This window comes from Hypomesus nipponensis, chromosome 7 (assembly GCF_054491055.1).
Source record: "Hypomesus nipponensis isolate SF chromosome 7, ASM5449105v1, whole genome shotgun sequence".
Classification (NCBI taxonomy): Eukaryota; Metazoa; Chordata; class Actinopteri; order Osmeriformes; family Osmeridae; genus Hypomesus; species Hypomesus nipponensis.
Genome location: NC_140367.1, coordinates 11044707 through 11062346, shown reverse-complemented (window position 1 = coordinate 11062346; position 17640 = coordinate 11044707). Strand labels below are relative to the sequence as shown.

At 42.3% G+C, this 17640-nt stretch overlaps 1 protein-coding gene and 1 long non-coding RNA gene across 2 annotated transcripts; one reads left to right on the top strand and one right to left on the bottom strand.

The window, feature by feature from the left end:
- Positions 1-4725: 4725 nt before the first annotated feature.
- On the bottom strand, positions 4726-16926 carry LOC146276751 (uncharacterized). Its single transcript, XR_014762398.1, has 4 exons — positions 15077-16926; positions 9588-9725; positions 9425-9510; positions 4726-5641 (listed from the first exon to the last, which is right to left on the bottom strand). It is a non-coding gene; the product is annotated as an uncharacterized LOC146276751 (long non-coding RNA).
- LOC146276752 (C-type mannose receptor 2-like) lies at positions 6550-9490 on the top strand (the record flags this gene model as incomplete). Its single annotated transcript, XM_084701991.1, has 6 exons — positions 6550-6658; positions 6924-7262; positions 7354-7710; positions 7810-7863; positions 7964-7996; positions 8081-9490. Coding segments are annotated over 6 exons (1308 nt in total), but the record flags the coding sequence as incomplete, so codon positions are not given.
- Positions 16927-17640: the final 714 nt, after the last annotated feature.

The window sequence follows — 17640 nt, the reverse complement described above, 5'->3', positions numbered from 1 at the left end:
AAAAAGAAACGGCGTAAGATACTCATTATTTTTGATTCCGTTGCTTCATTGGTAACGTCAACGAAAAACCAGGCCAAATAACCTGCCCATCTGTCTTTCTGCCACACAGTCCATATCACACTGATGATGTGCAAACTAAACTGTGTGAAGGTTCACAGATTCTCGCGCATGTTTTTATTAATCTGAAACCGTTTTACGCACGCATGTTTAAGAGCCAGTGTTTTCCACAAGAACATTAGCGTTACATTTGAGCTGTTTCTGCACCACGTTTCTCACTAGAAATGAGAACTCAACTCAACTTGGTCGAAAAAAAATCTGCGCTTCAGACATCCCAAATGTTTTATTATTTATACAAAAGGTATACCGTTCAACAGATTTGTATTATAGTAAAATAATATACACATTTTTGTGTCTGTAAAGTATCCTTTTGTTGTAGCCCAGAAATTAAATGTAAACGTAGGCTAAAAAGCAGTAAACTCCAGGATATGATCAAGATCTGTGAATGACGACGAACTTTCAAAGGTCTTCACTAATAACCTTGCTGGGATTTCCGAAAAAGAAACTACCTTTGTTTTGCAGGAAAATGAGCTTATTTCTTCATAAGCCTAGGTAAGCCTTCATAGGCCAGGTAAGAGAAGGAAAGGATTTGGATTAAATAGCTTCAGATTTTGTTATAGAACATTGATGTATACCTAAGAGGATGAGGCCAAATTGGCTGAACCTGTCAATCCCACGTGCATGCCTGTGTTTGCTAATTAGTGTGTCTGTTCCGTAACATCTGAGACGAAGTTGTTTGGCCAGAAGTGGTCAAAATGATCAGTATTCATTGCGACCTTTCCAGAGGCGTTGTTAGTACAGTATAGATCAAACATAAACATCAACGACAGTAGCATTCCATATTTTGTATGTATTTTAAATATTATTGTCTACATAACATCAAACAACAACGTGTTATTTAAGTTATGTTTATAAGTAAACTATATATTAAGTCATACAGAATTAATTATTATTACACAATTATGTCATAAACAATGAAACAATCATACATAGCCTGTATTTTATGTTACATTTACATACAATAAACATTTTCAATAAAAATCAAATATCTTATGTACAATTATACTTTGAATAATAAATACAAATACATACATTTCCCATGTTCATACAAGTTGGATTATTAAGTGAGATTTAGAGTTCAGGATCTCTAGTCTTCCCAGAACAAAAGTGTGTCTTAAATGTCCTGACAGACTGAAGCTCTTCCCACACTGATCTCAGTTATGATGTCTGGCCTTTTCCGTGTCCATGCTTTCCTGGGTGCGGACCGTGGGGAGGGAGGAAGTGGTGTTGGGGCGTGGTAGAGAGGAGTCTCTGGTCTGATCTCTCCACTCCTCAGCAGAGAGACGTACAGGTCATGGTGGTGTAACAGACGTGGTCTTGCAAGTTCAGTCAGAGGCACTGTCCACTCCGACCAGGAGTCAAACTTACCACCTCTGACTTCCCAAGCACGACCACTACCAACTACGCCAACGAAAAGCAATTCGTTGATGCGGGTGGCCTGTTACATACTTGAGGAGTGAGTCTCACCACACACTGGCTACATTCACCCCTCAAACTCACTCTGGCCGGTTAGCTGATGCTAACCTAGTGATCCGGGTCACGGCACCAGTGTAACAGACGTGGTCTTGCAAGTTCCGTCAGAGGCACTGTCCGCTCCGACCAGGAGTTGAACTTACCACAGCTGACTTCCCAAGTTTGCTTCTGTACTCGGTCTGGCCGTTCAGTATGTAAGTCAGATTTTGCAGGTAACTTTTTAACCGGCCAATCAGCAAACAGAGGGAGTGGCTGAGAACAATGATGTTGTGCGCTAGTTTGTGTTGTAGTTCCGTAATGGCGGCGGAGAAACAAGTTTCACTGAGTTTTGTTGGTGGCCATGATGTTGTGGCCCTCCTCCCCACGGGGTTCGGGAAAAGTTTGATTTTCCAGCTACGGCAGCTAGCTCTGTTACAGTAGTGGTGAAGGAATTGGCTAAGGCGAACGCTAGCAATTGGTTATGGCAGATCAAAGTGGCTCTGGGCAGATCCAATAGTTTTAAACTTCAACAGAGTACCCGCCTACAAGGACGTCAACGCTTGTTAATGGAGCGAGGCCAGACGCACTGTACAAATGAAATGTACGAGAGTCTGGTTAGGACCAGGCTAGGAACACTAGGGCTGTCCCCAACAAAGTTTTTCTTTGGTCGACCAAGACTCGACTAAAACGTCTGACAATCGATTAATCGAACTTTGAAACGCTTTTTATGGTATTTAGTATATCTTAAAATGTACTAAAAATTAAAAATATAGTTTGTTTAACATGCAAATCATCAGAGCGTGCTTATCACTGCCTGAGAACTTGCAGCATGCGAACTTACGTAGAAGCTGAGTGGGGAACGGTGCAACAGAGAAAGATTTTGTTGTCTTGGCCGGAGAAGATAATGTCATTCAATTTGGATGTGATTCTTATAATAGGCTTATTCATTTTTCAACCCAGCGCGTTAGCATGGTATATACCTAGGAGGATGAGGCCAAATTGGCTGCACCTGTCAATCCCACGTGCATGCCTGTGTTTGCTAATTAGTGTGTCTGTTGAGTAACATCTGAGACGAAGCTGTTTGGCCAGAAGTGGTCAAAATGATCAGAAGTCATTGCGACCTTTCCAGAGGCGTTGTTAGTACAGTATAGATCAAACATAAACATCAACGACAGTAGCATTCCATATTTTGTATTTATTTTAAATATTATTGACTACATAACATCAAACAACAACATGTTATTTAAGGGATAGGCCAACTTAAGTTTTTCAGGTGGTAGGCTACATCATATTCGACGTCAAACTATGAAAAATAAACCGTTGTAGGCAGAGTTTCCATTCAAAGTTTTTCGAGTCACCCGGTACTTTGTAAATGTACTTTAATGAAATGCTGCCATACCACAAATATCTTTGCCATTTTGACTAATAACACCGACAAAGTAGACTATGGCAGAGTTTGTAGTTCTGCAGCCAATTGTTCTCGTGCCGTGTGCAACATATCAAACCAAAACAAAGCGCAGATTAACGAAAGGGAAAACAGTAACACCTTTTCTTTTAAATTGTATATGTTTTGAGTTGCTTTATTTGTCTTAAATAATATAATCTACAATTTCTGTAGAACATTTAGTTAATTCAGCAATGGTGACACAAGCGGGAATCAGATCACTGCCATACGGCAGCTCGACTAAAAAAATCTTAGTCGACCAAGAGCATATCGACCAGAAAATCGACTAGTCGACTGAGTGGGGACAGCCCACAGAGCAAAATAATACATTTAATCCTGGTTGCAATCCTGGTCTGTGGGTGTAATGGTTGTTAGAGGTAGTAATGAAAGAGAGACAAATGTACTATTGACATCAGGGGGGGGGGGCAAAAAGGTTTTCCTCGAAACGCACATTTGTATGCGTTCTGCAGAGAAGGGAGACTGGCGTTGGTCACGTTTTGGAGTGAAAAGAAAACAGGACAGAGTTACACGGCGGATATTGCTCATAACATTACAATCCGCTGATTCCTTGAGATACACCTTGCAGCAGTGCTGGACAATATTTCGCGTGCGCAAAAAAATTACCTCAACGTAGTTTTGATCCAGGAAAACCCTACTGTTGATAAGTAACCATGTGAGAAACTGAAAAGGTTGGAGGTCTGTGATCTCTCTCACAATCAAGCCTAACATCAATGTATGCCACTACAGATGTTCTCTAAACAGAGGACCCGAACCCTAACTTCCCCAAGAGATCGAGGTTCTGACAACAGAGGTGGAGGCGAGAAAATGTGTCCTGTTTGGAGGCCTGTCATCAGGTATTAGCAACAAAAGAAAGTGGGCAGAGTGGAAAAATGTCACTATTTGCGGCCTTTCTTGTTTTTAACCTGTAGCACTTTGAGATTTAGCTAAATGTAAAGTGCATTACAAATAAAAACATTATTACTATAGGGCCATAAATGCTGTGGGTTCAGAGAACCGGACCATGGCAGAAATTTAAGAAGAAATGGTCCGGTGTAAAACTTTAAATGAAGAAACGAGTGTTGGCGCATCGTAACAGCATGGCAGCTATAGGGTTAGCGTGACATGCATTCCCTGCATTCCCTGACAGGCCCCAGATGTTTCCTCCAGGATCACAATAACTCTTATTGAGAGACTTGTTGCTCTTGTTGATTAGTTGTAACTGACTTAAAACGACTGTACTTGCTGTGTAATATATTTTTGCTGCTTGCACTTTTTTGGGGTTCATGTTGTTAAATTGTAACTTGTTCAACTACATGCTCTTATGGTTCTTCCCTTTGGGACTTATTTAGTTTTCAGTGTATGCTTCATGTTTTGGCTACCCGCAATGTTTGGGGCTATCTCGTTGTTATGATCAGTGACCTATGCACTTTTGTAAAGCTCTCTTTTGGAAGTCGCTTTGGATAAAAGTGTCTGCTAAATGCATTAATGTAAATGTATGATAAAATATCATAAAACACAACACCATTATCATATGGTTACTTACCTAACCTTTTGATGTTCCAGAATGATGCCAAATCAGAAACATGCAAAAGCTCTCTCTCTCTTCCCCCCCCCCTCTCTCTCTCTTTCCCCCTCTCTCCCTCTGTCTCTGTTTCTTGCCCTCCCCAGCCCTCTGAATGTAACGTGACCAACTTACAGTGGTAATTGTTTGGTTTATTATGAGCTTATTGTTAAAAAGGTATCACAAGATGTTTATGTGGTCAAAAGAGGTAGTTTGTTGCATTTCTGCTTCATATGGACAGGGACAGTGAAGAGGACATTCAGGAAATGGTCCTGGCTAAACTACAGTAAAACTCGGGCCTCTGTGGTAAGGCCTTAGCCTGTGTGTGGCACGCACACTAACTGGTGAGCCAACAGGGCAACAGTACATTTGCATGCCCTCCAACCTCCAGAGACAAACAACCGTCTAACTGTACCGAATATACATTTGAAATTCAAAACATGTTTAAATGTAAATTGAGGCTGAAGTGGAAGCCATGTTTCTAAAGAGGGGAGGAGTGAAAGGTGGATCTATAACCTGATGCTCTGTGACTGTGGCTGTATCTGATGCCTCATCCACTGACCCCACTCACCTTGCTGAGAACGACACACGCCAGGTAAGTGTACTGCTGGGAGCCGTCTGAAAATACAAGTTAGTTGTGTTACCGTAAAAAGTTTTAAAAGGAACATGTACGATTATTTCTGAATTTAATTGTACTCATCAATTGTAGCAGAAATGTGTTGCTAGAGGGTTGACATTAATTTTGGTAGCCAAATTAATCTTGTGTTCCTTTTCTTGTTCCTTCCCTGTTCTCTGGGAATCTCTACCTACTGTAGATTTTCCTTGTTAAGTGTTTATGCACTCTCATACATATTTGCATAGTCTCTAATTTACGTAAAAAAATGTATAATTTCTAAATGAATTGCTTAACTTAAGGTGTGTGATACAAATACACAGTATCTGTCCACCACATATTAGCACGGTAATATGTGGTGATTAATGCTGAGCAGTCTTCACTTCAATGTATGTTGATTTTCTCCTTGTTTGATGTAGTTGCAATGCTGCAGCCAACCCTTCTGCTCCTGATGCTGGGTAAGAAAGCAGTTATAAATCCAGAATTGTTGTCTCTGTTCAAGAAACAACTGGCACACAAAATTCCCTGTGATTTATCAGATACATGATTAAACCTAGCATAAGTAGTTTAGAAGTGTAAACCTACAATATCTAACACCATATGTGCTATAACCTGTAACTATCCTCCACAGCAATCAGCCTCCTCTCTATGTGTGAGGGTCAGATATCAACAGAGATATCAAATATATCAGTACTGGAGGGCTCTGATGTGACTTTCAAATGTCACTGGAAAAAATCTGGAAATGTAGTAAACAGGCTCACAAACGTGAAAAACAGTCGGACATACAGATGTCATGTTAACAATAATAAGCCCTGGAATTTCAAACTGACAGTGGTGAAAGGTAAGTGATGATGGGGTGCTACAATTACTGCTGGGTGCACATGTACCTCTTATGATGTTCTTCTTATTACAGCAGCACTCCACAAGTCGTACTGTGTATTTATCCCACTGGAGATGTTCAGTATTGAATGTCTCATCTCACTAATATGTGTGTGTGTGTCTCTTATTTTATGTTAAATTAAGTTATGAATTGATTTTTTTTTAATATAATCTGACACAGGTTGTATAAGGGACCTCATGTCCAAAACAGACTTCACTGGAAATGACATTGCCGAGAGTACAGTTAAAATGAGTCCAGGCTCAACAGCTTTGGATTGTAGAAAAAACTGCACTCATTCAGACCGTTGCCAGTTCTTCACATTTGATCAAGACAGGTAATGTGTGTTTACATTTTGTGTCATGGGCTAACAAACGATTTCATTATACATGCAATTCAAGGATCACAAAATAGCACAAGTTTGTTGCTTGGTATTAGTGCATGGAAAGAATAATTACTGTGTCTATATTTTGACTTCCATCCACAGGACGGAATGCTACCTGAAGGCCTCACCTGCTGGTACAACATTGACAAATATAACATATTCTGAGACCAAAACCTCAGGCTATTCTTTGAGAAACTGCAGTGGTATAGGTGAGTACACACATCCATGTTGGAGACACGAGAGTTCTGGGTGGTTCTTCTGTTGGCACTGTTACAGATCTCTGCTATAGTATACAGTACAACAATATGCATTATACCTGGCATTGGGGACACAGTCACAGCCGTTTATGCTATTTGTTTTGAATACCACATATACATTTAACCATATTGATAGATATTTCCATTCATTTAAACAGTGTCTGATTACCCCACCACAAAGTAGATTATTGTGATCATAGTTTTTTCATTAAAACAGTGATCTACCCAGCCAAGAAGTACAGTCTTGTCAGTAAGGTGAAGAACTGGACGGAGGCACGAGAGTACTGTCAGCAGCACTACACAGACCTGGCCAGCATCCACACAGCAGCAGACTGGGAGGCTGTCACACAAGAGCTGAGAAACTCCAGGGGAGATGTCTGGATTGGTCTCCACAGAGAAGACTCTAATAAACCATGGAAGTGGTCAACTGGGGAGAACCTCATTTACTTGAAAGCCAGGAAGCTGATTACTGGACATAAATGTGTATTTTCTTTAGACTATGATTGGACTGAAATTGCCTGTAATACTGAAGTAGAAAACCATGTGTGTCAGGATGGTAGGTATCTTCACTATTCATCTAAAATATTAGTTACTGTGTTATTACTTTTAAAAAGTGGATGCTCATGAAAATGTATTTTCTCTGAAAGTTCATCAGGTGAATGGAACAACAACAAAATCATATGAAAACATTGCTGGAGATAAAATACATAATATGTTGGCTGCTCAGTTGGACTGTAAGAGACTAAATAAAACTCTGGCCAGCATCCTCAACCAGAAAGAGCAGGAGGCCTTTGATAAAGTGGTTCAGTCACACAAGCGTACATGGATTGGACTTCAGTATAATGAGACCATCAACAAGTGGGAGTGGTCCAGTGAGGAGCCATTTGAAGGATGGACCAATCCCATAATTGAGGAACAAGGGAATTGTGTAATAAGCACTGATAGAAAATGGCTAGCTAAAAATTGTTCACATCAAAATGTTTCGCATTTCTTGTGCTTTGGAGGTACATTCAAACTTTTATGTAAAACATTTTTCCTTTCTCTGATTCACCTACTGAATCCTGATTTTGCCATTATTAACTACTTTTCTTCTCATGATGCAGAAGACAATCCAGTGTCTAACACCACTGAAGATCCCACCACTACTTCTACACCTGGTAATGCCTCACAAATTATAGTTAAAGTGAATCATCTCATGAATCCTGATTTTGTCACCTTTAACTTTATTATTGATCTCATTATGCAAATGAAATCCAGTCACTGGCACCACTGAAGAACCTACCACACCTGGTAATCAACCCTCCCTTGTGACTCTCAAAGGACTGTAAGAGTGAGAGTGATTTCCTGATTGACAAAGTGTGTGTATGTGTTTAGGTCATAGCCATGCAGACTATCTGCACTACAACAGCACACCCAAAACCTGGCTTGCTGCTCTGGAGTTCTGTAGGGATCAGAACTCCACCCTTGTCCACATAACCAACTCCACTGTGCAGGAGGATGTGACCAGGCTCCTGGACAGTGAGGGCCTGGACAGTGAGGATCTGCCTCGGGGAGTGTGGATAGGGCTGGAAAGGTACATCTTCCAGTCTAACGCTCGCTGGGTGTGGGTCAGTGGTGAGGAGGTGAACTATAACCAGTGGCACGAATGCTTTCCCCTCAACACTCCAACCTTGTACTGTGGTAAGATGATCCGGGTTGACAAGACACTAAAGTGGCTGGGTGCCTCCTGTCAGGAGAAACTCCCTTTCATCTGTCAAGGTATGTTAAAGACCATAGTACAAACAGACTGATAATGCTGTTTGCAACACAGAGTGCTGATCTATTTTAATCCAAGTTCTTTCATGTACTTACAGATCTGCACCACTAAAGGGCTCTCTACATTTCAGTCTGAGTTGAGGATCTCCTTAACCACGAACCCAGGATGATGTGACCTACATTTTCCCTTTAATATAATTAAGAATTATCATATATTACATATTTCCTATATAGCCTAATGCATAATCATAACAATATATAAAACATCTGTGCATCTAAAGATAATCCACATTAAATGATTCATTCATTCAAATACTAAAACAGTTTGAACCATTGGTATACTTTTAACTTTCACTCTGTTTAAATTTTTACTTTGGGTATAATAGACATTCTTTGTGTGTTTTGCTTTCAAAATAAAGGTCATTTGAGTTTGTCCTCAACTTGTTTTTGTTGAACTTTTTTGTGCGTCTTTAACCAAGCAGGGAACAATGATAATTAAAAGCATTTGTAACAAACTTACTAACCGCCAATGTCAGAGCATGAGTGTTCCTGGTCTTGAATAAACCGCCCTGTTAACGTTGGTGAGGATGACTGGATGAAAGTAACATGACAGTAATGTTACTATTTCACTCACCCAGCACCCTCAGTCATAACCAGTTCTACCTGTGTTCCAATGTGCTATTACAGGAAATCAGTAAATCAGTCAAATAAATAGTTTCTACAATTAGTTTGGCTGACGAATGAGGACTTCCTGTTCTGTCTGTCTGTCTGTCTGTCTGTCTGTCTGTCTGTCTGAAGCAGAGCTGATAATAGAGGCTGTAGGTAAAAGCCTCCCACTCCTGTGTAGATGCTGGACACACTGGGATTAAATGTGGAAGACACTTTAGTTGCCTAAAGTGTTTCATTCATATTTGTGGTCGTATTGTGAAATCAGCTATTGGGCATGAACTCTAGGGTACTCACCCTTCAGGTTCACCATCGACTCTACGGCAGGGGGTCAGGATGTCTCAGAGCAGCACCAGGACTGATCTGCCAACTGTGCAGGACATCTACACCCAGTGGTGTAAGAAGAAGGCTGTTATCCACTCTAAAGTTAGAACTTTTGACTACGCAAAATGGAACTCACAATATCCAATGATGAAAAACTTTAAGGATTAAGGATGTGTCCCTGGTGGTCCTTTTGGAAGGTGGGGTTGGAGTAGATGGTTCTGGACACAGAGTAGTGGTCTTCTGGAAGCTGGGGTCCATGGCTGTCTGGACCTGCCTGGAGTAGAGACACAGATATTCAGCAGTGGTTTAGACCTCAGATGTCCTGCATGCTGTAGCTTGATGTCACTCCAAAAGCGACCCTAGGAACCAGGAGGTTGCCAACGACAGAGTGGTGCCAGCCTTCCAATAAAGTTAGCCTAGCATGACTTGTTAAAAAAAGCTACGGTTTAACTGTGGGAGAAGCAAGATCCAATTGAAGGAACAGAGAGTTTAAAAGGCGGGCTCTGTGTGCCATAGAAAAAGCTACGCTTCATGACATAGAAACCCTCAATAACAATTATTGTAACCATATATTGAACCTGTATGATAAAATACCATAAAACACAACATAATTATCATATGGTGACTTACCTAACTAATCTTTCCCTCTCTCTTTCTCCGTTTCTCTGTTCCTTGCCCTACCCAGCACCCTGACTCCCCACCACATTCACTGAGAGCTCCACCTGGTGGTGTGAGGCTTAAATGAGAGAAAAGAGAAGGAGGGGGGTCTCGGGAGTTGCCTATCCCTGTTTGGCTACTGAAGGATTCAGAGAAGATTGTCCTGTATGTGTGTGTGTGTGTGTGTTAGGTGTGTAGATGTAACTATGAAGGTGTAACTGGTTAAAACAAAGTGGTACTTGACCAGGCTCTCCAGCACAAACTGTCCAGTCATGCTCATCCTCAGGTCAGGAACATCCTAACATCTGACCAACTAAATACAGAGCGTGCGGTCCACTGCTAATTAGCGAGATACTTTTCACCCGCGTCAACTTTCTATTCCTTCTTCTGCTTTTCTGACTGCATTGAGCCATGTGACGTGACCAACTTAGTATTTGTTTGGTTCGGAGTGAGCTATCTTTAAAAAGTTATCATAAGATGTTTATGTGGTCAACAGAGGTAGTTCAGTCAAGACAATCACGTATTATATTTGAGCATTTATTGTTACATGACATGGAGATGTAGATTTGACTTTGGCGGAGTGGATGATCTAAGGGAAGCACTCCCTGCCTCCTCGATGCAACACATACAGACATGACATGTGAGGCAGGGAGCAATAGAGATATAATCCCCCTGATGGATAGAACATACAGACAGCATGGGGGAGAAGGTGATGGTGGAGGGAGGCAGCAGCACTGATCATACAACAACCGGGGTGAGTGTGTGCGTAACCGCGCGTTAAAAAAAAAACACCTTATCGGACATGGACCAATGAATATGCGCTGCTAATATAGGTGTAGTAGTGGGCGGAGGAAAGGAAGGTGGAGTAAGATGCCTTACGTCCCCGATAAATGGATGACGTGCGCTGCCCAATTGCCCTGCCTGAACTAGCTGCGCTTATTTCATTGCATTTCTGCTTCATATGGACAGGGACAGTGAACAGGACATTCAGGAAATGGTCCGGGCTGAATTATAACTCAGGCCTCTGTGGTAAGGCCTTAGCCTGTGTGTGGCACGCACACTAACTGGTGAGCCAACAGGGCAACAGTACATTTGCATGCCCTCCAACCTCCAGAGACAAACAACCGTCTAACTGTACCGAATATACATTTGAAATTCAAAACATGTTTAAATGTAAATTGAGGCTGAAGTGGAAGCCATGTTTCTAAAGAGGGGAGGAGTGAAAGGTGGATCTATAACCTGATGCTCTGTGACTGTGGCTGTATCTGATGCCTCATCCACTGACCCCACTCACCTTGCTGAGAACGACACACGCCAGGTAAGTGTACTGCTGGGAGCCGTCTGATCAGGTGATTGGAACAACCACAAAAACATATGAAAACATTGCTGGAGATGTGACAAAGACCATGTTGCTTGCTCAGTTGGACTGTGAGAGACAAAATAAAACTCTGGCCAGCATCCTCAACCAGAAAGAGCAGGAGGCCTTTAATGAAGTGGTTCAGTTTGATGCAGACATTACTTGGATTGGGCTTAAGTATAATGAGACCATCAAAAAGTGGAAGTGGTCCAGTGAGGAGCCATTTGAAGCATGGGCTGATCCCAACCTTGAAGACCAACATTGTGTAATGGTAAACTCTGATAAAAAATGGCAAGCTGAAAATTGTTCACGGCGAAATGTTCAGCATGTCTTGTGCTTTGGAGGTATATTCAAAATTTCACGTTGGAAAAATGTCTTACAAATTATAGTTAATGTCAATCATCTACTGAATCCTGATTTTGCCATCATTAACTCTATTTTTCTTCTCATGATGCAGACAAAAATCCAGTGTCTAACACCACTGAAAATGCTACCACTACTTCTACACCTGGTAATGGCTCAAAAATGATAGTTAAAGTGAATTATCTCCTGAATCCTGATTTTGCCACCCTTAACTTTATTCTTGATCTCATTATGCAAATGAACCTACACCACCTGGTAATCAACCCTCCCTTGTGACTCTCAAAGGACTGTAAGAGTGAGAGTGATTTCCTGATTGACAAAGTGTGTGTATGTGTTTAGGTCATAGCCATGCAGACTATCTGCACTACAACAGCACACCCAAAACCTGGCTTGCTGCTCTGGAGTTCTGTAGGGATCAGAACTCCACCCTTGTCCACATAACCAACTCCACTGTGCAGGAGGATGTGACCAGGCTCCTGGACAGTGAGGGCCTGGACAGTGAGGATCTGCCTCGGGGAGTGTGGATAGGGCTGGAAAGGTACATCTTCCAGTCTAACGCTCGCTGGGTGTGGGTCAGTGGTGAGGAGGTGAACTATAACCAGTGGCACGAATGCTTTCCCCTCAACACTCCAACCTTGTACTGTGGTAAGATGATCCGGGTTGACAAGACACTAAAGTGGCTGGGTGCCTCCTGTCAGGAGAAACTCCCTTTCATCTGTCAAGGTATGTTAAAGACCATAGTACAAACAGACTGATAATGCTGTTTGCAACACAGAGTGCTGATCTATTTTAATCCAAGTTATTTCATGTACTTACAGATCTGCACCACTAGAGGGCTCTTTACATGTCAGTCTGGACTGGGAATCTCACTAACCACTAACCCAGGATGATGTGATCTACATTTCCCTTTAATATAATTAAGATTCATCTTATATTACATAGTTTCTATACATCTTAATGCATAGTCATAAAAATATATAAACATGTGTGAACATCTATTGTAATCCAAGTTGTATTATTCATACATTCAAATACTAGAACATTGTTATACTTTAAACTTTCACTCTGTTTTAACTTTTACTTTGGGTCTAAAGGACATTCTTTGTGTGTTTTGCTTTCAAAATAAAGGTCATTTGAGTTTATACTTGTATTTGTTGAATTCTTTTGTAACACTGTGACCTGCCTCTATGACCCCGTTGCACTCACCCCAATAGCGATGAAGTGTTTCGAGAGGATAGTCATGACCCACATCTAAAAGAGCATCCCAGACACCGTAGACCCTCTGCAGTTTCCATATCGCCAGAACCGGTCCACTAACGATGCAGTGAACAACGTCATCCACACAACCCTCACACACTTAGAGGGCAAGGACACCTATGCAAGACTCCTCTTCATAGACTTCACCTCAGCTTTCAATACAGTCATCCCACACAAACTCTCAGTAAAACTTCTCACTGGCCCTCTGCAACTGGATGCTGAACTTCCTATCAGGCAGACCCCAATCAGTCAGAAGTGGCAACCGCACTTCCAATACAAGACCTGTGAGCACAGGGACCCCCCAGGGCTGTGTACTGAGTCCCCTGCTGTACACCCTCTTCACATACGACTATGTGGCTGTTATGGGAGAATTCAAGTGGCACTGTGTAGATCTGAATAGTCAAGGGATGTGGTTTCAATACCAATTATTTAGCTTGTACAAACTTAAGATTAAACAAAGCACTTTGTGATCAGTCATTACGAAGGGTGCGCTAGTCACAAATTGTTCGCAAGAGTGATAGAGAACTATCACACATGCACTGCCTTATATCAATTTATATCAAATGGCATTCTATAAGGTCAATCAATCAATATAGCAAACTCTGTGATTGGCTAACTCAACTTAGTGACAGCTTGAAACAATACATCTCCATACCAAGTGTCCCACAGTTCTTTGATGTGACCAGTGGCGACTGGTCATTAGGGGCAGGTGGGGCAGGTGGGGCAGTGCAAACAAATGCCTCTACGCTCAATTGGATAGACCTACAACCAATCAGAGCAACGTGATATGTTGTTTGTTGAAAACAAATTCAACCCAAGGGCTCTTTCGTTGTTGATTACATTACTGTTGATCATCTGTCCATCATCATATAAAGCCTGCCCTGGCAATTTCATTGGTCCGCCCAGATCCTGGTTTTACGTAATTGTTCCCAATACGAGACCCTCCAGACCCAACTTCCCGACCAAATTTGTTTGTGGGCGGGGAGAAGTTGGGCTGGCAGCCAGGCTAGCTGAGAGCCGGTTGCCCCAATACAGCTTCATTTTGTATTTCAGCCCTGATTGGCTGCTTGTCGCCAACATTAGTTGGCAAGAAGAGCGAGGAGATGTAGCTAGATTGTCTTAGCTAGCTTGTTAGCTTCACAAACGCCAGATAACTTGAGAAAATGAATAAAGTGGTTTTCATACTTGAGCACTGGTTATATACCCTTATATACCCTATAAACCCTTAATTTGGAGGAGAAAGTTGAAGTAAAGCAGCTTAAGTGGTGCCCATCAGCCACAATATTGTCATCGCTCAAACTGTTGGTAAAAGTAACCGCAGGTTTAATGTGGAGTGGTTTTTGAAGAAAAAGAAAAACGGTTAGTCTAGTTAGCATACAAAAGAAGGCACCTTTCTCTTCAAGTGAGCTCTCAGCCTTGGTGAGTGAAAGCTTATTTTGTCATCCTGCCTTTGTGGCGCTGGTCCGTGCATTGGTCATATTATGGGGCTGGATCAATAGATAAAGATGGTGACGTGTCAGTGTGTCCATGATTATCTTGTTGTTGTCATAGAATGGATCTGTATCCCTAAAAAGTTGTATTTCTGCTTTGTTGTGGCCTTCCTGTTGTGTTGAGCTCATTGCTGTTTGCGCATGGCCCTGTAGGCACATCGGTTCTGAGCTTGGTTGCATTCCTAATTTAGGATTGTAAGTATGACAGTGGTAATTTTACATGCGTGTGAGAGACAAGGAGAGCAATTACACAAGAAGGTCTCTCTCTCTCTCTCCAGTTTGTGTACTACAACACCTGGTAGAAACAAGCCGCTCTGTCGTTAAAAATGTTGTGTGGAGCCACGCTGTTTGTTGACGTGTTAAATAAACACATCAGTAGCAAGAGGGACTTTTGTAGCTTACTGGTATCCTATATTTAGAAATGTTTTTTGCCCCACCAATTTTTTTTCAATTTTACAAAAAAAAAATGTTTAAACGCCACTGAAAAGGTACGTAACCTACCTATGGCCAGCATAGTCAGATGGTTTCTCTAAAGCGGACTTTCTCCCATTCCTCCAACCTGGACAGGTCCATCATGGAGAAGTGCGTCTTCAGGTCATACTCGTCCTGTCAGGTCACCACCAGTTCAGACACAAACTACAACTCGGAATTCGGGCTTTTCCCTCTTCAACTAAGAAAACTGGCATTGTAAGGATCCATGGCCACCTAGCGTTAGCTAACGCTATCGTCACCTCCTCTGAAGAACTCATATTCGACGCTGGTCGTCAGTTCTGCAGTTCGAGTTTATTTAGTTACAAGAAAAAGTCTGGGTTACTTAGCTACCGCTAGGTAGCTCGCTTCTGTACCCTTCCCCGGCCTTAGGTTAGTCATATGTTATACCGTCTAACTAGCCAACATCTGTATCACGACCAGCACGGCACCAGCCACAGTTAATTCATGAGTTGTGAAGCCAAATTAGCTTAATGATTGGCTAGCAACTCTGCAGCTACAGTGGTGACAGTTAGAAGAGCTACCTAACTGTAGCTAACATATTAGCACCGTCGACGTTAACTTTATCTAACCTGACAATGCGACATCGGGAAGTCTCAGACATGGAATTCTGCGGGCATTGGTTTGTGTTTTCGGTTACTGCTTTGATTTTACAAGGGTTGATTGGGATGCTGTGGGGTTTTCCGGGACTATCAATCTAAATGAATGCACTGATTATTAAAATAAATTGTTAAAACTCAAACTTAAGATTTTAAGTTTTCACTGGCACATGCTCCAGTAAAAAGGGCCCCTCTACCTTTCACCACAAGAGGCCAGCAAAGTATAGAGTTGGGGCTGCTAGTCCAAACACCTGTTCACATGTCTTCCAAGGGAGACAGAGCACTGATAATGATTATGTATGGCAAAGGAGAAGAAGGGAACATAGTAGCCTAAGAGAAAGACTACGGAGACGGGGGACAAGGAAATAAGGACTAGTCTGTGGACATCAAGAATTAAACATATTTAATGGTCTCCCCTGCAAAGGTGTTTTCTAATGTTGTGTTGGCAGCTTAAAGCGATAGTCATGGAAGGCGTGCATCTTTGCCTCGGGGTCAAAGGGCACAGACTCTAAGGAGTCTGCCCGGGGCCACACTCCTACGGGTTGAACCAATGCTGACTGGCAGGGGCTCTGGCTACTCTGTGAGATGTTGGTCACTTCAAGGGGACCAGGGACAATAGCCCTGACAGGAAGATGATTCTTGGCACAGCTGCCCGACTGCACGCTAAGATGCACAGCCTTCTACCCTATGCAACTAAACTCTGAAATATATTTGGAAATATATTCCAAAAAAACATTAATATAGCTCCCTCTATGCGGTTGTCAGACTATGTGGTTCTGGACAGAGCACAGTGAGTTCTCGCTTTGTTCCCCTGTGTTTGACTGATGAGGGATTGCTCAAGGATCTTTAGAAACCCTCTTCCTGGGAGAAGCAGACAGTGGATGGTGGGCTTTGATTTCAGCCCTACTAAACAAAGCCAGTGTTGGGTATACTGCAGTATTGTTTTTGTCTGTGTGCCTGCCTGTGGTTCTGTGTGCCTGTCTGTATGCCTGTCTATGTGCCTGCATGCCGGTCTGCCTGCCTGTCTGCCGGTCTGTCTGCTCTCAGAGATGTGATCTCCTGTTCAGAGGCCTGGCTTTCATCTGTGGCCGCTGACTGGCAGCTTACAAGGCTCAACGTAGCTCGCCCTCGCTGTTAGAATCAACTCACAAGCAGGCGAGCGTGTGCTGTGTTCCTAGCGTGCTTGTGTCAAACTGTGGAGGGGCGCAGTTTTTTTTTTGGGGAGGAAACCAAAATGTGCCTACAATGGTTCTGATTGGTCCACAGGAGGTATGACTGAATTCCTGGCATTTAAGGGCAATTCCATGCAAATGTCAACCATGGAAAAATAAAGTTGTGTGCTTTGGAATAAAACCATTTCAAAATATTTCAATATTTCACTGTGTTTGACTGCTCTTGTCTGGTCTTTGAAGGAAGTGATTATCATTAGTGAGGGGTGCCCCAACACCATATTATCATTATGCTTTGAGACATTTTGTGAGCCAATTTGAGTCCAAAAGTCACATCTATGACATTGGAACCGTCCTTAAAAGCTCAAACCTCTCAGGTTTTCTGGGAATTCTTGGGCTGCATTTCCTGGAATCGGTGATGTGCAATGACGGTGTGAAGCAATTAGATGAGAGTTGAGCTGACAGCACTGACATACACATGCACACACACACACACACACACACACACACCATCTTGTCTTACTGGGTTCTGGCCTCCTTATCAATAAATCAGGTCTGTCCAGAGGAATTAAGAGGTCAGCGTCGTTAGCGTTTTTAAAGGCTCTCTTTAAGAGGAAGCACTCCCGGTATTTAACACAGCATTGCCACTTCTCACAGAGCACAGCCCCTCTCATTCAGGAGTGAGACGGAGAGAGACGCATGGGGGACGGAAGAGACAGTGAAGGGAACCTGAGAGAGAGAGAGAGAGAGAGAGAGAGAGAGAGAGAGAGAGAGAGAGAGAGAGAGAGAGAGAGAGAGAGAGAGAGAG